This window comes from Canis lupus, chromosome 16 (assembly GCF_003254725.2).
Source record: "Canis lupus dingo isolate Sandy chromosome 16, ASM325472v2, whole genome shotgun sequence".
Classification (NCBI taxonomy): domain Eukaryota; kingdom Metazoa; phylum Chordata; class Mammalia; order Carnivora; family Canidae; genus Canis; species Canis lupus.
In genome coordinates this window covers 28433713-28455577 of record NC_064258.1, presented here as the reverse complement: position 1 = coordinate 28455577, position 21865 = coordinate 28433713, and the positions used below count along the sequence as shown (strand labels likewise).

General features: G+C 42.0%; 1 protein-coding gene across 7 annotated transcripts in view; it reads right to left on the bottom strand.

Annotated features, from left to right (window-relative positions):
- GOT1L1 (glutamic-oxaloacetic transaminase 1 like 1) overlaps nucleotides 1-21865 on the bottom strand; it is a 40558-nt gene that overhangs the window by 14318 nt on the left and 4375 nt on the right. For 3 of the 7 annotated variants that reach the window (XR_007402592.1, XR_003128754.3, XR_007402593.1), the window contains exons 1-8: nucleotides 17917-18159; nucleotides 17037-17218; nucleotides 16331-16442; nucleotides 15977-16086; nucleotides 15669-15761; nucleotides 15426-15576; nucleotides 14138-14303; nucleotides 13491-13633 (exon numbers count right to left, since the gene is read on the bottom strand). Coding sequence is in view for 4 of the 7 variants with exons in the window: in XM_025429398.3 (XP_025285183.1) it covers nucleotides 13103-13251; nucleotides 13491-13633; nucleotides 14138-14303; nucleotides 15426-15576; nucleotides 15669-15761; nucleotides 15977-16086; nucleotides 16331-16442; nucleotides 17037-17218; nucleotides 17917-18031 (1221 nt within the window). In the remaining 3 variants the exon portion in view is untranslated. Of the gene's footprint in view, nucleotides 1-13044; nucleotides 13252-13490; nucleotides 13634-14137; nucleotides 14304-15425; nucleotides 15577-15668; nucleotides 15762-15976; nucleotides 16087-16330; nucleotides 16443-17036; nucleotides 17219-17916; nucleotides 18160-21865 lie in introns of those variants that run through there. The other 4 variants (XM_025429398.3, XM_025429463.3, XM_025429526.3 and 1 more) reach the window with 4 other exon arrangements.

The following is a 21865-nucleotide window of genomic DNA, read 5'->3' as shown; positions in this document are numbered from 1 at the left end:
AAGGAGTGAGGGGAGCCGCCTGGATGAGGAGAGGCAACACCCTTAGCAAAGGTCAAGGCACCCTGCACATGGAGCCCCACGCCCCTTACTAGCCTAGCCGTGTGACCGGTGTGGGGCAGGTTACTGATGCTCACTCACCAAGACATGAGACGCTGGACATGCTTAGAACAGTACAGCTTGAGATGAGCATTCAACATCTGTTAGCTATGATAGTCACGGTCATTATTACAGTCTGGACTCATTGCAAGAACTAGATGCATTTGCAGACAATTTACTCAGCCTAAGTACCCATATTTCCAGTGTCTGAGGCTGAGTTGCAAAGGTAAACAGAACAAAAAGTGAAAATGTACTCGTCCCATGTCAACTCCACCTGGAAATGCACCATTATCGAAATCCTGTCTAATCTTTCACCTGCAGACCATCACCTTCTACATTTCTCTGATTCCAAGACTTCTAATTCACTGGCTCCCATGACTTTTTCACTTTTTATCACTCCTCTCATATCTTTTTTTCAAGTGGACTATAATTGACATAATCTGCACATATTTGAAGTATACAATGTGATAAGCTTTGACATATTACACGCCCATGAAATCACCACTGTGATCAAGATAATGCTCATATCTCCACCTCCAAAAATTTTCTTGTGTCTGTTGGTAATCCCTCTGGCTCAGGCAACCACTGATCTTTTTGTTACTACAGCCTAGTTTGCATTTTCTAGAATATTATACAAAGGGAATCACACAGTATGTCCTTTTTCATCTAGCTTTTTTTACTCAGCATAATTATTTTGCAATTCATTTGTGTTTGTGTTATCAATATGGACATTCGATTTCATTGCAAGTCGTGTTCCATTGTACAGCTATACCACAATTTGTAAATCTATTCAAATCCATTCACCTGTTCATGGGCTTTTCAGTTGTTTCTAGTTATTGGCTATTACAAATAAAACTGTCTTGAACATTCATGTACAAGATTCTGTATGGATATATACTTCTTTTCCTCTTGGGTGAATACCTAATAGTGGAATAACTGAATCATATGGTAAGTAGTGTTTAATTCTTTAAAACGCTGCCAAATGTTTTCCAGAGTGGTTGTGTCATCTCACGTTCCCAGCAGCATTGTATGAGAGTTTCCATTTCTCCACATTCTCACCAATACTTAGTATGCTCAATCTTTTTATTTGTATTTCCTTATTGATTCCTTATTAACTATTGATGTTGAACATCTTTTCCTATGCTTTATTTGCCACTCATATATTTTTTTTCTTGAAGTATCTGTTCAAATCTTCTCCCATTTAAAAAATTCTGGTGTTTTATTACTCAGTTTATAGTTATTTAAATATTCTAGACACAAATCCTTTATCGGATACATGATTTGCAAACCTTTTTTCCCAGTCTGTGACTTGTCTTCTCTCTCTTTTTTTTTTTTAAGATTTCTTTCATTTATTTCTGACAGAAAGTGCACACATGTGCAAGCAGGGGAGGGGCAGAGGAGAAAGAGAGAGAGAAAATCCTGAAACAGACTCCTCCATGGGTGCAGAGCCTCACATGGGGCTTGAACCCAGGACCCTGAGATCAGGACCTAACCGGAAATCAAGAGTCAGCTGCTTAACCAACTAAGCCACCCAGTGCCCCTTATCTTTGCATTCTTTTAACAATGACTTCAGGGATGCCTGGGTGGCTCAGTGGTTGAGCGTCTGCCTTTGACTCAAGGTGTGATCCTGGGGTCCCAGAATAGAGTCCCACATTGAGCTCCCTGCATGGAGCCTGTTTCTCCCTCTTCCTATGTCTCTGCCTCTCTCTGTCTCTCTGTGTCCCTCATGAATAAAGTCTTTTTTTAAAAAAACAATGACTTCAAATGGCAGAAATGTTTAATTTAAAAAAAAAAAAGAAATGTTTAATTTCAATAAATTCAAATTTGTCTGTTCTTTCTTTTATGGATCATGCTTTGATGTCATATCTAAGAAATCTTTGCCTAACCAAAAGTCACAAAGATTTTCTCCTGTTCTTTCTTCTACAAGTTTTATATTTTGGGGTTTTACATTTTACACTTAGGCTTATGATCTATTTTGAGTTAAATTTTATATATGGTGAAAGGTATGGATTGAAATTCTTCTGTTTCTCTTTTTTTTTCCTTCTTCCCCCCCCCCTTTTTTTTTGCATGTGGATATCCAACATTTATAGTCCCTTCTGTCACATTCCTTTGCATCTCATCAAAAACAAATTGTCCAGGGGCCCCCGGGTGGCTCAGTCAGTTAAGTATCTGACTTTTGATTTTGGCTCAGGTCGTGATCTCTGGACCATGGGATCCAGCCCTGCACTGGGATACCATGGGATCTGCTTGGGATTCTCTCCCTCTCCCTTTCCCTTTGCCCTTCCCCCTGCTTGTGTTCTTTAAATACATTAATACATAAATAAATAAAATCTTTAAAGAAAAAAATCAGTTATCCATATACATATGTGTGCTTATTTCTAAAACTCTATTATGGTCTACCTTTACACCAAAACCACACCATCTTGATTTCTATGGCTTCATAAGACTTGAACTCAGTAGTGTTAGTTCTCTTTGCTGTTTCTCAAAGTTGTTTTGGCTATTCTAGGTCCTTTGCATTTCCACACGATTTTTATTTACTTAGTTGTTTGCTTGTTTATTATTGGTTTTATTTTATTCATTCCCCTTGCACACCTCCCCTCTGGCAACCCTAGGTGTGTTCTCCATATTTAAGAATCTGTTTATTTTGCTTGTTTGTTCATTTGCTTTGTTGGGGTTTTTTGTTTTGTTTTGTTTTTTAGATTACACATAAGTGAAATAAAATGGTATTTGTTTTTCTCTATCTGACATTTCACTTAGCATTATATCCTCCAGGTTCATTCATGTTGTAGCAAATGGCAAGATCTCATTCTTTTTTGTGACTAACAGTCCATTGTATATATATATATATATATATATATATATATATATATATATATATACCACATCTTCTTTATTCATTTACCTATCAATGGACACCTGGGTTGCTTCTATATCCTGGCTATTGTAAATAATGCTGCAAAAAATGTGGGGTGCATATACATTTTCATATTTTAGAATTCATGGTTTTATTTTCTTTGGGTAAATAGCCAGTAATGGAATTACTGGATCATATGATATTTCCATTTTTTAAAGATTTTATTAATTTGAGGGGAGAAGGGAAGGGCAGAGGGAGAGGATCCTGAGCAGACTCTTCACTGAGCATAAAGCCTAATGAGATCATGACCAGAAATGGAAACCAAGAGTTGGAGCCGTGCCAACTGAGCCACTCAGGTGCCCCAGGATATCTTTATTTTCAATTTTCTGAGGAACCTCCATGCTGCTTTCTACAGCGGTTGCACCAATTTTCATTTCTACCAACAGAGCACAAGTTTCCTTTTCTCCACATCCTCACCAACACCTGTTAATTCTTACCTTTTGATTCTAGCCATTCTGACTGGTGTGAGGTGATATCTCATGGTGGTTTTAATTCCATATGAGGTTTTTTTGGAGATTTTATTTATTTGACACAGAGAGAGAATACAAGCAGGAGGAGCTGCAGGCAGAGGGAGAGGGAGAAGCAGGCTTCCAACTGAATAGGGAGCCGGACTTGAGGCTTAATCCCAGGATCCTGAGATCATGACCTGAGCCGAAGGCAGACACCTGACTGAGCCACCCAGGTGCCCTTCCACTTGAGTTTTAAAATTAGCTCCTGGGATCCCTGGGTGGCACAGCGGTTTAGCCCCTGCCTTTGGCCCAGGGCGCGATCCTGGAGACCTGGGATCGAATCCCACGTCGGGCTCCCGGTGCATGGAGCCTGCTTCTCCCTCTGCCTATGTCTCTGACTCTCTCTCTCTCTCTCTCTCTCTGTGTGACTATCATAAATAAATTTTAAAAAATTAAAATTAGCTCCTCAATATCTATAGAAAAAAAAGGCTAGTGGAACAGCAGTTCTGCTATAATGCTTGTTTTGAAAACTTGAATTTCTTTAAATATATATTAGGGAATAATTTGAACATAACTTAGGTGCAATTTTGTCTGCAACAAGCACTAGGGGAATGCTGATAGCTGCACACCAGCTGGGAATAAGGCTTTGAAGGAGCTCCAACTTGTTTTGCCTCCTCTGGTGGCTGCCAGGATGCTGGAGTTAAATCATGTTTTTCACTGTTGGCTTTTAAGACTATGCAGAGCTAGAGAAAGGGGATGGGAACATGGCAAGTTAAAACCCCACAAAGCTCACTGCTTTTATCTAGAGTCAGCTGTTTTTCTTGAGTAAACACTCTCTGGATTGCTGCAAACCTTAGATTAATTTCCAGAGTTATGAAAAAGTTCTTCTGATAATCTATTCTGGCTTCTCATTTCTCTTATGGCTGAGAGAATTTTCAGAGGTCCTTACACCACTATTTTCACTGACTTCACTTCCTCCTCTCATGTCAACTTTCCTTCACAGCCAGCCCTGTTACCATGGTCCAAACAGCAGCTGCTGCCTACAAGTTCTCAGGTCCTTCTTGCCTTTTTCTCATCTTTACTGCAGGATCCCCATCATGATCACACCTGCTTAATCTCTTCCTCCAATTCTGCATGTAAGTAACTGAATTTTTCTGGAGAAAACCCTATAACCTTACTCAAATGGGCACTCCATGAAAGCAGTCTTACTACAATTAATCCTTTCCCACTGTCAAAGAGGCACAGAGAAATGAGTATTGATTCTTGATTTTTCTGTTCCCATGCAGTACCACAGACTATATGTCATTTCCTGCTCTCAAATCCTGATGAGTTTAACGATTTGATCCTTGTTGTCCATTGAACCTTTCTCTACATTGTTGCTAGTTATTTTAGTTTGCATTCTTTAAATTAATGATGAATAATAATTTTTTTCAGATTGAAAGTTTCTTTTTTAGTAAATTGCTTATGTCCTAAATCCTTTAATAAATTGCCTGTTTATGTCCATTTTCCATCAAGGTTTTTTTTTTCAAGATTTTTTTTAAGTGGGGTGCTTGGGTGGCTTAGTGGCTTAAGTGTTTGACTCTTGGTTCAGCTCATGATCTCATGGGTCATGATCTCATGGGTCATGGGATCCAGCCCCACAATGCACTTAGCAGGGAGTCTGCTTGAAGATTCTCTCTCTCTCTGCCCCTCCCCTACTAGTACACGCAAGCACTCTCTCTCTGTATCTCTAAATTTAAAAGTCTGTTTTTAAAAAAAGATTTTTAAGTAAGCTCTACACCCAACATGGGGCTCAAACTCACAACCATGAGAAGAGTCACATGCTCTACCAACTGAGCCAGCCAGGCACCCAAGGTATGTATATATGCTGCAAATCAACAAGTATGTGTGTGTGTGTGTGTGTGTGTGTGTTTTACCAATAGTTGATAGCAAATACTATTAGTCAAAATTGATGTCTCTTTTTTTAAAAAAGATTTTATTTATTTATTCATGAGAGATGCAGAAAGAGAAAGGCAGAGACATAGGCAGAGGGAGAAGCAGGCTCCATGCAGGGAGCCCAATGTGGGACTTGATCCTTGGACCCCAGGAAGAGGCCCTGGGCCAAAGGCAGGTGTTAAACCGCTGAGCCACCCAGATGTCCCAAAATTGATGTTTCTTAATCACATTAAGACAACTCATCTCAGAATGTCCTATACCTCTTTGTATCCCTATGAGCTAAAAATGTTTCTCATACAAAACACAAAGGAGGCTCAAATTTTACTGTGGATAATGACTGAAATGATACAAGAACATCTTGGAGCCAAAGTTTCCTAATTCCCAAAGGCTGCTTTCTAGAGAAGCCAGCCTAGCAAATGCTTGACATAGTCTTGTAGAATTTAAGAACCAGAAGAAAATTTAGGTGATGATATATTTCATTCTGGATAATTTAAGAACCTTTAAGATAATTAAAGAAAATTTAAGGGATGCTTTGGGTGGCTTAGTCACTTAAGCATCTGACTCTTGATTTTGGCTCGGGTCATGATCCCAGAGCTTAAGATTTTCTCTCTCCCTACTTCTACCCTCCTCCCACCACTCACATGCACTCTTTCTCTCTCTCAAAAAAAAAAAAAAAAAAAAAAAGATAATTTTTAAAAGTAAATTAAGAAATTTAAGAGAAGCATGACCTAGCTAAAGAAAGTCTGGGGAGGGGCGCCTGGGTTGGTTGGGCATCTGCCTTTGGCTTCGGTCATAATCTCATGGTCCTGGGATCAAGTCCCACATTGGGCTCCCTGCTCAGTGGAGAGCATGCTTCTCTCTCTGCCCCTTGTTCATGCTCTCTCGCTCTCTCTCTCACACACAAATAAGTAAATATATATATATTATATATATATATATATATGAAAATCTGGGAAATAATAATTTCAGGTAAAAAAAGATCTTGAGAAAATTTTATTCCAACCTATCATTTATTAAATGAGCCCCAGAAAAAGGAAATGACTAGTCAAAGATACACATCCAGTTAGAATCTCATTGGTCACTCATGAAATTAATGGACTTCAAACTACAGAGTTAGACTCCAATCTGGACAGATGAAAGCCAAATGAATATAGGATATGGATAGGGTGAATATAGACACTTCTTGAGGCTGAAGCATTTAAATTTGAGATCAACCAATAAAATACTACTTATATATTTACTTAGGAATGAAAAAGTTAGGAATACTTACACACGCACGCACACACACACACACACAGATATTTGATTACATTTTAAACAAAATGGAAGAATAAACCATAAAACTCTGACAAAAGTTACCTATGAGGGAGAAGGTAATAGCATGGAGAGTACAGTAAAAAACAGACTTCTTTTAATATACCTAGTTTTGTAGATATGACTTTGGAATCATGTAAGTATTTTACATAACCATAAAAGAAAATAAAAATAAAAATTATTCTCTAAAAATAACAGTGAAATAAAACAAATGAATTCAACTGTAGATTGAATTGGTGGTATAACCACATAGAGGAACTATTCCAAGTCTTTAAAACAAGTAATTCAGGTATATATCCCCAGTGGGATATAGCCCTAAAGACAAAACCTCCGCAAAAAATATTTTTAACTGTTTTTAGTAATTATTTTAGTACTGGTATTGGTATTATTTTTCAGAAGGTATTATTTTCACATGGTAGTGTGGGTAGTGTCAGTTAAAGCAAGTAAGTAATCATACTGGTGTCAAAAGCTGGGATTTGGGGCATGAGAGAAAGAAGTTTGTAAGGATGTATAAAATTAATGGGGTCAGTAAAAACACTGAAGTTCTGAATTGTGTTTGGAATATTAATATGTGGGACGCCTGGGTGGCTCAGCGATTGGGCAGCTGCCTTCCGCTCAGGTCGAATCCGCGATTGAGTCCTGCATTGGGCTCCTACGAGGAGCCTGCTTCTCCCTCTGCCTATGTCTCTGCCTCTGTGTGTGTGTGTGTGTCTCTCTCATGAACAAGTAAATAAATCTCTCTTTAAAAAAAGAAATATTAGTATGCACTCAATGTGTTTTCTGTTACTGAAAAGACTTGGAAATGATAAGCAATCCAGCAGCAATGAACACTTTAAGAGCCCAGACTCTGGAGTTATAAATACTTTTATCTGCTAAAAGTGATTACAGTGCCTTTGAGAAATGACTGATTCCAAGTCTGGGGCAGAAGATGTTCCTGGATGGTCCTGAAATTTTCCTGGAACATCTTGTCTTGCCAGAGAGCAGAGAAGCTATCAAAGAGTGCTAGGGTTGTATCAAAAGATCTCAGAAACTAATGTGAATTGGCTCCTTCAGATCAAAGATGTGACATTTTTAAGGTTTGCAGTAGAATAAAACACATAATAAATTTATAACACTTTTTAAAAATATCTTACCAATCACCCTTAGATAATGCTAGTATAGCAACTCACTGATTTAAAAACTAGTAAATGAGGGGCACCTGGGTGGCTCAGCGGTTTAGCGTTTGCCTTTGGCCCAGGACATGATCTTGGAGACCCAGGATCGAGTCCCACATTGGGCTCCCCTGCAAGAAGCCTGCTTCTCCCTCTGTCTGTGTCTCTGTCTTTCTCTTTGTCTCTCACGAATAAATAAACAAAATCTTTTAAATAAATAAATAAATAAATAAATAAATAAATAAATAAATAAATAAATAAAAAACTGGTAAATGGTAGGACAATCAAGTATTAATTCTGCCTTTCCTTTTTATTTTTTAAAAAGATTTTATTTATTTATTTGACACAGAGAATGAGAAAGCACAAGCAGGGGGAGCAGCAGAGGTAGAGGGAGAAGCAGGCTCCCCACTGAGCAGGGAGCCCAATGTGGGGCTCAATCTCAGGACCCCGAGATCATGATCTGAGCCGAAGGCAAACACTTAACCAACCAAGTCACCCAGGTGCCCCAATTCTGTCTTTCCTATGTAAAATGCAGATCACATTCATCAAACCATGGTGAGAGGAAATTCCTATTCATAAAAGTATTCTAGCTAAAAATGAATAAATAATGTTAGTCTTAGGACATCACCATTCTGCAATACTAATGGATGAATGGAGCTAGGCATAATCAATAACTGCTAACATCTCAGAAAAACAACTAGTATCATGTGCTTCCTGATGAAACACACCACCACCGTCTATGATGTGATCTTACAGAGACAAGGAATAATAACAATAAACCTGAATCTGATCAAGCCTCTAATCTTAAATTCTTATTTTCAAGAAATACAGGGGGGTAGAGGAACAGTTAAATAATAGTATGGGGGTGGAATCAGCAAAACTCAGTCTGGAAACCCTACAGGACAAAAGACCCAACTCTTCAATTTTAAAAAATTTTGAGATTTAAAAAAAAAACATGGAAAAAAAACTATACAGACCTAAAAGACAAAATAATTTTTCCACATATCTATATACTTGTGTAACAAATCACTCCAAAACATAGTGTCTTAGCAATAACTACATTTCATTTGCTTATAAATTGGGAATTAGGGAAGGAACTAGCAGGACAGTTTATCTCTGCTTCGCTCAGTCAGTGGGATGGCTTGAAGGTTGGAGGCTGGAATCACCACATGTCTAGAGGTTGATACTAGCTGTCAGTGGGACCTCCACTAGGGCCAGGGCCAGCATACCTACACAGGACTCTCTGCGAGCCTGCTTGGATTGTCTACAGTTTGGTGGGTTTGATTCCGAAAGCAAGAGTCAAGAGAACTAGAGATCAAGAAAGAGAGAGATTGAGAGAGACAAAGGCTGACAGCGAGCTAGTAAAAGCTGAACAACCAACCATGACAGCCACAGACGTCACAAAGCATCATTTCTGCTGAACTCTCTTTGTTAGAAATTCTCCCAAGGCAAGGAAAATTAAGCTCTGCTTTTCAATGGGAGGAATGTCAAGGAATGCTCACCAAAAAAATAAAATCCACCAAAATAATCAACTACAATATATGATTAACTATAAAACACTATTTGGGACACCTGGGAGCCTTGATCAGTTGAGTGTCTTACTCTTGATTTCAGCTCAGGTCATGATCTCAGGGTGGTAGGATAGAGCCCCACATGGGGCTCTGAGCTGAGTGTGGTGTCTGCTTAAGCTTCCTTCTCTCCCTCTGCCCTTCCCTCACCTCTCCCTCCCTTAAAAAAAAAAGGCAACTATTTTTAAGAATACCAAATGTAGGACAATATGAAATAATTATTGATTTGGAGGTGTGTGATGTTAGTATTATGTGTATTTTATTTTACTTTATTTTCCATATTTTTTTAATTGGAGTTCAATTTGACAACATATAGCATAACACCCAGTGCTCATCCCATCAAGTCCCCCCTCAGTGTCCATCACCCAGTCACCCCCATCACCCCACCCACCTCCCTTTTCACCACCCCTTGTTTGATTCTATTATGGGTATTTTAAAAAGGGGAGCCCTTGTCTTCTAGGAGTACATACTAAATTTAAAAATGAAAGTGGATTAATGGTTTGTTTCAAAATAATTTGGAAGTGCACATGGAGATATAGAAGAAAGAAGATTGGCTGTGATTTGATCATTGAAGCAGGATAATGGGTGCAAGGGGGTTCATTATATAGTTTTTCCTACTGTATTTGAAAATATAATAAAAAGTTTCAATTCATTACTACTTTAAACAAAGGGTAGTAATCAGGCATCTGAAACTAACTTAAGAGGTGATCAAGACAGAAATTAGTTTCAAAGAAGACTTAAACGTACGAAAGAAGCACATGATAAGATGAGCACTGGGTGTTTTATGTTGGCAAATTGAATTTAAATAAAATATATATAAAAAAGGAAGGCTTAAGTGTATATTGAGTAAGAAATTTTAAAATGGGGTCTTGAAGTTAACTAGGAACAAAATGTGAGAGGAAAACCATTCTCTCCCTCAAATCCTGCCAGAATCCTGGGCTGAGAGCCTTAGAAGCCCTTGTATCTCATGTAAGCCACTAGTAGAAAAGGTCACAGGCAGTAGTTTTGCTCTGTTAGCTCAATGCTGTCGAAACTATATAACCTAAAAGTCACTAGAATCATTTTCTTAGGCTCAGAAGTTTGGGAGAACCTGGTTGAATAAATGTTATCTTTATGCTAACGCACCTTTGAAAATAGTTAAAACATGTCACCCATAGGCACTGAGGGTTCCTCTAGAGTTCTTCTGACATTTAGGCTAGACGCTCCTAGAAGCTAAGGACAAAAGGAGTCTTCAGAAGACCTAAGAGAAGAATTTGCATCTGTGGGGAAACACAGGGACTCAAGATAAATCCATCTACAGATAGGTAGACAAATGTGTGATCGAAGCCCTGATTTACATGCCTTAGTACACCCCGGTTGTTTAAGATAGTACTCCAGAAGAGTTCATAAAAACCTCTAGACTTAGAAACTCCAGTGGCAATCCTCTTGGGTCCCCTCCCTCCAGGAACTTTGTACTATTGCTCATTCTTTATCCAGTCTATCTATTCCTTCTTCCAAACAGCATGACCAAGACCTGCAGCACTAAAGGAAAAGAAATCCTGAAACAAATATATACATGTGAATAAATTACCACTTAAATATATTAAAAATCTTCTCTAGTCACTACAAAAAAAAAAAAAAAAAAAAAAAAAACAGGATCTGGCCCACCTGCTCCATTAATTTGCTTGTAATCCTCTTCACTTATGAGACCTGTAGGCAGAGGCTCCACCTCCTATCTAAAGAATTACAATCTATGGGAAAGGTACTATTTATTTTCCAGGCAGGAACCCAGTAGTCTTGGCAAACAGGCTTTGAGATCTAAAGCCCGATCCCACAAGGCTGATCACTTGCCTGTAAGTCCTGTAAGAACAGTCTTCACAGAACGCAAAGAAACTTGCATTGCATTTGCCCAAATCCTTGTGCTATACCCAGTTCTGCATCTAAGTTAATGTGTCAGGAGTCTCCAAGCCTCTGATTTATTAGGATTTGCAAGACCCAGAAAAGCTGCTGTACCCGATGTTACAGTTTATTACAGTGAAAGGATGCAGACTAAAATGAGCAAAGGAAAAAAATCACCTTGGATGGAGCCCAGGAGAAATCAAGCCAAGCTTCCAGGTGTCCTCTCCCATTGAACTTGCACAGACAGAGCTCAATTCAATACCAATGGGTAAAAATATGTATAAAGTGTTGCCAATCAGGGATATCAAAACTTTGGTATTCAAAGTTTTATTGATGGTTAGTCACAAAGGTGTGCAGTGCCCATGTAACTGAGCTTAATCACTCAATTTCCGGCCCCCAGAGCTCAAACATGTCTCAAGATCTTGGGCATACAAAGCCACTTTGATTAAGCAGGATACTCCAAGCTCAGAGTTCATTTCCCAGGAGCCAGTCAAGGGCCAATCCCAAAGACCTTTGAGACAAAGTTTGAACAAGCAAGTCTTGCTAAGTTAACCATTTATGGACACTCATCTAGCACATATTACATGCCATCTTTTATTCTTAACTACATTTTTACCATGTAAGTTGTATCTCCCCAGCTAGGGTGGAGGTCACCATAAGAGAAGCGACTGTCATACCTTTTAGTATCTTGGGAGCTTGCAGAGTTCCATACATTAGCAGACACCCAACAAATAATTATATTTTGGGATCCCTGGGTGGCTCAGCGGTTTAGCACCTGCCTTTGGCCCAGGGCGTGATGCTGGAGTCCCAGGATCGAGTCCCACATCAGGCTCCCTGCATGGAGCCTGCTTCTCCCTCTGCCTGTGTCTCTGCCTCTCTCTCTCTCTCTCTCTCTCTCTCTCGAATAAATAAAAATCTTTAAAAAATTATATTTTATGATTATGCCAATGACCATTGCTCTGGTTGCTCTCTGCCTGGCATATCCTTCTAGCTCCCTTCTACCTAGTATCACTACTCCTAGAAATCCATCAATTTCCAAACCAATTTGTAGTTCCTTTTGAGATCTTCCCCAACAGTTCTGGGCCACATTAAGGTTTTTCTTCTCTAAACTCTTGACATATTTGCTGTCCGTATAATCTATGTGACTTTTTATTACATTCAACCTTGAAATGTTACTTAACATTTCAACAGTCAACAGGACTAAGGCTTGTCTCCCAACTAGACTATAAGCTTCTGGAAAAAAAGGACTGGATCATACCTAATTTTTTTGCCTTCCTTTTGATGCCCAGATGCTATGATCTGAATGTTAGCGCCCCTTCAAAATTCATATGTTGACACCTAATCTCCAATGAGATGGTTTGGATGTAGTTAGGTCATAGAGGCAGAGCCCTGAGGAATGGGATTAGTGCCTTTATAAAGGAAGCTCTAGGGAGAGCTTTTCCACCATGTGATGTTACAGCTAGAAGATGCTGTTTATGAACCAGGAAGTGGACCTTCACCAGACACTGAATTTGTTGGTATTTTTGGAGAACAGCCTAAACAAACTAAGGCATCAGATCAGGGCCTTAATATAGTAGGTGTTCAATAAATATGAGATGGTCATTGAAGATAGACATTCCCTTCTTCTCTGGGCCTTTTTAACCTCTCTTTGCTGAGTCCAGACCAATGCTTCATCAACAGGTGGAAAGAGAGAGCACTTTACAGAGAAATAAATTGTAGCAATGAGTATCAGTACAGAATTTTTGCAAAGACCAAAGCTTTTTATTCAAACTAGGAGTCATTGATTTTCTGAAGACATTACTCTGAGCCCTCGGGGGAGAGGACAGCCTCGTTGATGCTCTGAGTGATATAATCTATGTTCCAGGCATTGATACAGGTGAAGTTGATCCGACCGTTCTTAGGGATGTAGATATGCTTTTTCTTGACCAGGTATTCCACCTTTTGGGCTGGTGATAATCACAGGGTCTGAGATACTAACTCCCCTCTAGTCAGGGTGTATTACAGGGGATAGGAAGTGTCAGCATTTCTGGGGATCCAGAAGGGTCTTTAATACAGCTCTACTTCTCTCAGGAAAGAATCAAACTCTGAGGCAATGCTGGGGACTGGTCACCTGGTCCGTGAAGTTTAATACTCAAATACAATTCAATGGTCATAAAGGGGAAGCTATATCCTCCTAGACACTTACAGTTGAGTCCAAGATAGCTCTGGGGCCCGTTCTGGTCTGTGATGTGATCCCAAGAGCCAGGGGTTCCCAGGAGCCGGAGCTTCTCCTTCACCTTTTCCTTGATCAGCATGATGTTCTCTACAAGCTCTTTCAGACTCTGCTTCCTGCCAAAGGAAAGAGAGCAAGAAATTAAAGAGCTTTCCCCTGCTCTCAACCTCCTCATTTCCATTCCTCTCTTCTTGCCTTCAGAAGCCCCAACCACAGTGCCTGAGGGCACGCTAGTGGAGCCCAGGGCCCAGGGCCCAGGGTTGGTTGGTTACAAATGGGAGGAGAGTTTCAGCTCATATTAATTTAAGTAAGCCAAGTAGGCTTGTAGGCAGATTTTGCAGAATAGCAAGTCCTTGATGCTGCCTAACCTCCTGCAATCTGAAAGGGTTCAAATAATTCATTGGACTATATCCCAAAGAATGTCCTATCACCCACTCCCCCAAAGTAAAGCAATCTTTGACATAGCCCCTGCTATTGGTATACAATGAGTCCTCAGCAAATGTTGATGAATGAATGGAGTCAAAGAGGCAACTGGGTCAGGAGAATTCTGTGAACCAGCAAGTCTATACGTAGGTCTAGAGACTCTGCCATCCCTTCCTGCCCCCACCCTTTCCCCTTACCATTCCCCCTGAAGAGCAGGGTTACAGAGGATGGAGGTGATAATGCGAGCACCTCTAGTAGGAGGGTTTAGCCACAGGGCCTGGGTGAGATTCATCAGCTGGGAGAGGACGCATAGCAGGAGCTGGTTGTTGAGTGCCACCACGACCAGGACCCCCACTCCTTCATCTGCAGCATTGGGACAGACAGCCCCTAAGTCTCCTCTATGACCAGGGTTTTCCCTTATGACTCTACCTTCAACCTGCAGAAGAGAGGGTTGGGCTACCTGGCCCTCCTCCCGGCACAGCCAAGCAGATATCCAGACCCCAGGAAGTTGTCAGAGGCTCTTCTTCCAGAAAAGATAGCTATAAGTAAGAGTCTCAAAGATCACTAAGCCCTCCCCCTCATCTTATAGCTGAGGAAACAGAGGCCCAAAGGGGAAATGATTTAACTGGAGTCAGTCTTGGGGCACCTGCGTGGCTCAGTCAGTTAAGCACCCAACTCTTACTTTTGGCTCAAGTCATGATCTCAGGGTCATGAAATCAAGCTCCTTGAGTTTCACTCTCCCTCTCTCCCTCTGCCTTTCCTCCCTCTCTCCCTCTATAAAAGTTAAATAAATTTTTAAAAATAACTGGAGTCAGGGACACCTGGGTGGCTCAGCGGTTGAGCATCTGCCTTCAGCTCAGGGCGTGATCCCGGAGTTCCAGGTTCAAGTTCCACATCGGGCTCCCTGCGAGAAGCCTGCTTCTCCCTCTGCCTGTGTCTCTGCCTCTCTCTCTCTCTCTGTGTCTCTCATAAATAAATAAATAAATAAAATCTTTTAAAAAAATAACTGGAGTCAATTTTATTTTATTTTATTTTATTTTATTTTATTTTATTTTATAACTGGAGTCAGTTTTATTTTATTTTTTTAAAGATTTTATTTATTTATTCATGAGAGACACAGAGAGAGAGAGAGAGAGGCAGAGACACAGGCAAAGGGAGAAGCAGGCTCCACAGAGGGAGCCTGATGTGGGACTCTATCCTGGGTTTCCAGGATCACGCCCTGGGCCCAAGGCAGGTGCTAAACCGCTGAGCCACCCAGGGATCCCTGGAGTCAGTTTTAGTAGCTAGTTTTAGGAGCTGAGCTGAGAGGGTATCACAGAACCTGACTTGTAGCTCAGTGCTCTTTCCTTCTGCCTCCATGGGTGCTCTCTCTGGAGGCCTTGGCTCTCTCCAGAGGGCGGGAGATGTCAAACACATCATTTGTGCCTTGGCTATTGGCACCACTTCAGCACTAGGACTTCCCTTCCCCTCCTGCCCATAGCATACCATAGATGCCAAAAATCTTGGACAGAGACTGGCTGCAGAAGAACTCAAAGTCCTGAGACACAAAGTATTGTAAGAATCCAGTATCTTCCTCCAAGTTCCCGGTGGACAAACCTTGATAAGGAATGTCAAAAAATGGGAATATCTGCTTGCTCTGTAGAGAAAGAAAAATGGAAAAAGAATGAGGTCAGTGGAGGAGATGGTAGATGGAGAGAGGGAGGAAAGTCGGCCAGATGTTGGGCTCACCTTCATGCTGGCTATCAACCTTGCCCACTGACTCTGTGTCAACTTGCAGTCACCAATGTTCCCAATCACAAAGATACAGCCATGCGGGGCCTGCTGCAGGTAGACACTGTCTCATCAGGTACTTCCCCTACCAGGTGGGAGTGGCACTAGGACACATGGAGAAGTGATCCTCCATGTTGGTTCCTACTAAAGGGCCAGGCAAATCCAAGCCTAGTAAAGGCCTTCCATGACAACAAGGGAGGAGGGGATGAAAGGAAAATAAAATCGTAATCAGGTCTGGGGAGAAGGTTCTGAGCAGGGCCCCCTACCTCCGCCACATCGAGAAGCACATTGGGGTCCATGCACAGCTGCTTGGAATCCCACAAGGAGTATTCACAAACTGTAAAGCCCATGTCCTGGAAGACGAGTCCATGTGATTCTGTAGGAACACAGCCCCCCTTCAGCTGGTACAGAGGAAATGGAGGCAGACATGTAAGAGAATGGGTCTGAGGGTCACTGGCTGAAGGTGAGGCAATAACAGGAAAGGGATGAGCATGCTTGGCTTGTCCACCATCTTGCTCATGACAGAGAGTGAGAAAGGCAACGTGAAGATTGTGAATGGGGTGGAAATCAAGAACAGGAGAGAGGGGTCTTCTGTCACCCTCATTTTGCATAATACTCACCTTTTTTAGAAGAAATGATGTAAACTATTCGAGAATCTTTACGCCAGATTTTGAGGAACTGGGCCCCAAGTTGGAAGGCACCATTGTCACCAACAGTGTGCACGCCCCCTACCTGCCAGCAGAAAATAAGCAGACATAATTCCTTTTTTTTTTTTTTTTTTTTTTTTTGAGCAGACATAATTCTTTAAGAGTAATCATAGGGATCCCTGGGTGGCTCAGTGGCTTAAAGTCTGCCTTCGGCCCAAGGCGGTTTAGCCCCGCCTGCAGCCCAGTGGGTGATGCTGGAGACCCTGGATCAAGTCCCACGTTGGGCTCTCTGCATGGAGCCTGCTTCTCCCTCTGCCTGTGTCTCTGCCTCTCTCTCTTTCTCTGTGTCTCTATGAATAAATAAATAAAATCTTTAAAAAAATAATAAAAATAAAAATAAAAAAAGAGTAATAATGTTAGTACTGCCTCAGATTCAGATTATTCCTTTTTTGAAAGAGCTTCCAGACTGTTCCTTTCTTGAAAGAGCTTGTACATCCACAGTGTAGGCTGGTGCAGAGAACAGGGGCTCCAAGTTCTGATCCTGGCTTTGCCCTCCACTGACTAAGTCTCTGGACTCTGAATCTCAGGGGTGTCCTCTGTCAATGCCAAGGAGAGCTCCAGGGCCCCAGAGCTCCACTTCCTGTGTCTGGGTGGATAAGCAAAGGGCCCTTCACCTCACCCTGTTCTCCACAATGACTTGGTTGTACTTTCCAAAGAGGAGTTTCAAGGAGGCCTCCATGAATGATTTCATACCCATCATTGGCATATACTCGTAGTTCAGAGACGGGTCCTGCGATATCTGAAGCCGGATCTTGGGCACCACGGAAGAAACCCAGGGTTGGCCTTCAGTGGTCATGCAGACTGTGAGGGAAACCATAAAGGGAGCTCTGGATGCCCGGCCTCAGGGCCTCCAAGTCAGGGCTCTGTAGACAGCCCACAAACAATGCATTGGTCCTGGCTTTCTTGGGGCTTTGAAAAGTTGCCTAGGAAAAGACATCTTTCTTTTTTTTTTCACTTCCCCTTTAAAAAACAATGTACTATTAGTGAATATGTATAATTTTTGTCTTTTTAAAGATAGCTGAAGCCTAGGCCATTTTTTTAAATTTATGCCGCTTTAAAGGGCAAACATGACATACCACATGGAAGTTATAGACACACGAGGATAAGCAAAGGCAACCCTGACTTTCACATTGGGGAAGGTTGGCTGTATTTCAGAAGAGTCATTTGGGGGAACCACCCTTAGTTCAGAGGAGGGGAGAAGGAAGAGCCTGAAGAAGTGTAGTGCCCATGCAGGCTCCCAAGCATCAAGCTGAAGAGAAGAAGCCATAGCACACACCAAATCCCTGGAAGACCCCAGTGAAGGACAAAAGGCACAGAATGACCTGGGAATCTTTTGCGCTTTTCCCCACTGGGCAATTCTGTTAACAAGAACAGAGTTCTCTGCTTGAAGAGGTGTGGGTTATATCTCCCAAGTCCTCTTTGGCAGTGCAATACTGTCCTCTGGGGGTGATCATGATATGAGTACTAAGTCTTACACACCAAAACCACAAGGTATCTACCTCTATAGGCCAAGAAAATCTTCTTAGGACAATCGTCTTGCTTGTAGGTCTTTAACAAGCTGCCTTCTAGCTTCTGGGCCAAGGGCACATCCAGGAACACAGAAAGGGTGGGCATCACTGAGATAAAAAGTACAGCCAAGACTAGGCTGTTCCCTGCTCCTGCCCCAAAGCCTTCCTCTAAGCCTGGCCCAGCCAGGCCTGCCTCTTCCCGGAACCCCGGCAGATCCAATGCAGAGGCTCTGGACAACTGGTTACCAGAGCAACAGAACCCTACCAGTCCCAGTCTCTTTGGTGGCGATCCCCCAAGGCTATCTATGTATGGGAATATTCTGTGGCAGTTGAGGAGGATTCCCTGAACAAGTGGGCAGAGATGGTGGGGGGAGGGACAGAGGACCTGGAATTCCCAGGCACCTTCTTTCTCTGGCTCCCAGTTGCCCAATTCAAAGTAACAAGGCAGCCCCTTAGAAGACAGGGCAAGGCAGGCAGCCCATGGGCCACCAGAGGGCTTCTCCTGCAGAAGTGAAAACCTCAGACCTAGCAATAATGCAAGTGGAAGGATATATTTAAAAAGCTCCTACTTTCATTTTGCTAAGGGCCCCAGATTTTAAAAGTAATAGAAGGAAAACACTGTTTTCTTCCATAGTTTTTTTTAAGATTTTATTTATTCATGAGAGACACAAAGAGAGAGGCAGAGACACACAGGCAGAGGGAGAGGCAGGCTCCATGCAGGGAGTCCAATGTGGAACTTGATCCCGGGACTCCAGGGTCACGCCCTGGGCCAAAGGGAGGCGCTAAACCACTGAGTCATCCAGGCATCCCTTCCATAGTTTTTTTTTTTTTTTTTTTTTAATTTATTCATGAGAAACAGTGAGAGAGAGAGAGAGAGAGAGAGGCAGAGACACAGGCAGAGGGAGAAGCAGGCTCCATGCAGGGAGCCTGATGTGGGACTCGATCCCAGGTCTCCAGGATCACACCCTGGGCCGAAGGTGGCAATAAACCACTGAGCCACCGGGGCTGCCCCCATAGTTACTTTAAATAAAGAATCCTATGTTTAGAAACAGTGTAATCTTCAATTCAGGAAGCCAATCCTATTTTCTCTCAATTCTAGAGTCAAGACTTCACATTGGTTAACTGTGTCAGTGGTGGCCGAGCAGCAAGTGTAGATGGCAGAAATCAAGGGTAGACAGAGAAGGCCTCTGGAAGATCAGTCTTGCATTTTGCTTTCTTCTTTTATTTTTTAAAAATAACTTTGTAAGTGATTATTGTAGACACTGCTGGTGTCTCCCGAAGATACCCTTTACAGCCCTACTGGTAGATAAGGCTTCTCTTCCAGATCCACCTTCTCTGGAAAATAGTCGTTGGCTAACAGGGGGTCAGCTCACCTGGAAACCACCTGGCAGTTTATACCCCCACCAACCGGGGAGCGGGGACAGCCAATGACTATCTCAGCCAGGCCAAGCCTCTTGTCTTGGGATGTCTCTTGGCTCGATTTGCACTTCATGGCCCACCTCCAAATCAAGTGAAGGCTAGACTTAACCTAGGACCACATCCTTGTGAGACCTCCTGTCCCCCTCATGATTCCACTTCTTTATAGCTTCCTCCTACAGTGTACTCCCTCTGCAGATCATGACCTCCAAATTCTTTCCTCAGGCTGTGTTTTGGGAACCTGCTTTGCAACAAATGATTATGAAAATCACCCCTATTATTGTAGAAAACCTTAAAACCTCAAAAACCTCAAAACTTCATCGGTAATGAAAAACACTGATTTGCTACAAACAATCTACAACCACAGTTAACATTTTGGTGTACCCCCTTCCCAGTTTCTCTTTTATGATGTTTATATTTTAAGATAATTATTATCAAAATTTACATGTAATTGTCATCACACATTTCTCACTTCACATTTCAGTTGTGAGAATTTCAACATGTGCACCATCAGCACTGTTTCTGTTGCAAGTAATAAAAAACCCAACCCAAACTAGCTTAAGCAAGAGAGATCATTTATTTTGTCTATAACTGGGCAGGCCAAGGCACATCTGACTTCAATCACAGTTCAGTCCAGAGTGTCAAAGTGTCACCAAGGCTCCAGCTTAATTCCCTGTGATTTCCTTGGTTCTGCTCTTCTGGACGCTTCAGCTTTGTTCTTCAGCTGACTCTGGGCACAGAGGAGCAAGAGTGAATGTAGCCAGTGTAAAATGATATGCATTTGAAAGAAATTTATATCACAGCTCTATTTGCAAATAAATGAAATGCCAACTACCAAATGGATACTTAAATTAATAATGGGACATCCATATAACAGAATTCCCTGCGGCTGTTAAAGGTAGCCCTCTGCACTGAGGGGGGCACTTGACGGGATGAGCACTGGGTGTTATTCTGTATGTTGGTAAATTGAACACCAATAAAAAATTAATTTATTTTAAAAAAAGGTAGCCCTCTGTGTACAGATGTGGAAAAATCTCCGAGATACCCCCCTTAGGTAAAAACAAGGGAGGTACAGAATAGAGAGCAAAGTGCAGGAACATTTGGGAAGGTGCGGGAGGTGGAAGATAAAAGACACATTTGCATGTGCATATGCATGGAAAAGCTCTGGAAGGATACACCAGTAGCAGGTAACTGTGAATGCCTCTGGAAAGTAGAACTGAGTGGCTGATGGACAAGGACAGGGAAGAAGGCTGACTTGCTTTTCACTGTACACTTGGGAAATGCTGAACAAAATGCATAGATTTCCCATTCAAAACCTGTTTATGTTTTTAAAAATGGATGCAGCCTTTCCAGGCATTACACCTTTACTATCCAGAGGAAGGGAGAACAACTCTTCTCTTAGGTCCCTGGAAGAATGAGGACGTTTCCTTCCCAGAAGCTCCCAGGCCCCTTTTTCCTTTCTCTTGGCTGCAGTGAGTCACTGGCCCATCTCTGATCTTATCATGGTCAAGGATGGGATACTCTAGTGAGTTTAAATAAATCACCTAGAGCTGACAGTGGGGTGGATCTCTCCCAGACCACACAACTAAGAAGGACAGAAGGTTTCCCTAAAAGAGATCTCAAGTGTTCTTAAAAATGGGAGAGGGGAGAAGGGATGCTAGGAAGGTGGTGAGCAAGTGTTCACTGCATTATCCATTCCAAAGTCTTTATGTTTGTGCTTCCAAATCCATTAAACATCCAGGGTCCTCATTGCTGTCTCAGCAGCAATAGGATGCAGGGTAGTTGTTTTGTTTTGTTTTAAGATTTTATTTCATTATTTGAGTGAGAGAGAGAGAAAGCAAGAACGAGGTGAGGGGCAGAGGAAGAAGCAGACCTCCCCGGCCCCCACCTCCCGCCCCCAGCTGAGCAGGGAGCCTGATGCAGGGGCTCTATCCCATGACTGGGATTATGACCTGAGACAAAGGCAGTTGCTTAATCGACTGAGCCACCCAGGTGCCCCAGGGAAGTTTTTCTTTGGACTACCCCAGACCATGTAGTGTGACAGGAGGTGGGAAGTCATCACAGAGGAGTTAACTGGCTTATGCCAGAGGCTCTGCCTGGGAGCTGATTAGCCCATAACTGGGAATGGAGTGTACATAGCCCCAAGTTCCCCTCTCTCAGTAGCCCAGGTACAAACATGGTTAAAATAACTAGAATAACCTGCCTTTTCCTACACAGTATGGATCACTAGCTGGTCATAGTCTTTCTCAGTTGTTCCTGACCATTCTTAGGGTGTTCTTGTGTGACTGGGTTGGGGGGGCGGAATACCTTCACATTCATGCAGTCCTAACCCGCCTCAACCACATCTGTCTCTTAAGACATCACTTGGATTCAGCATTTCCCCACTGCCACAGATATTGGTGGTCACTCTGACAACTACAAAACATCAGTGTGGATGCTGAGGATCCGTTCTCTAAAGCCTCCAAAGCAATAAACTCTCACTTACCAGAGTGGTAAATTACATGTTTGGAGAAAAAAAATATGA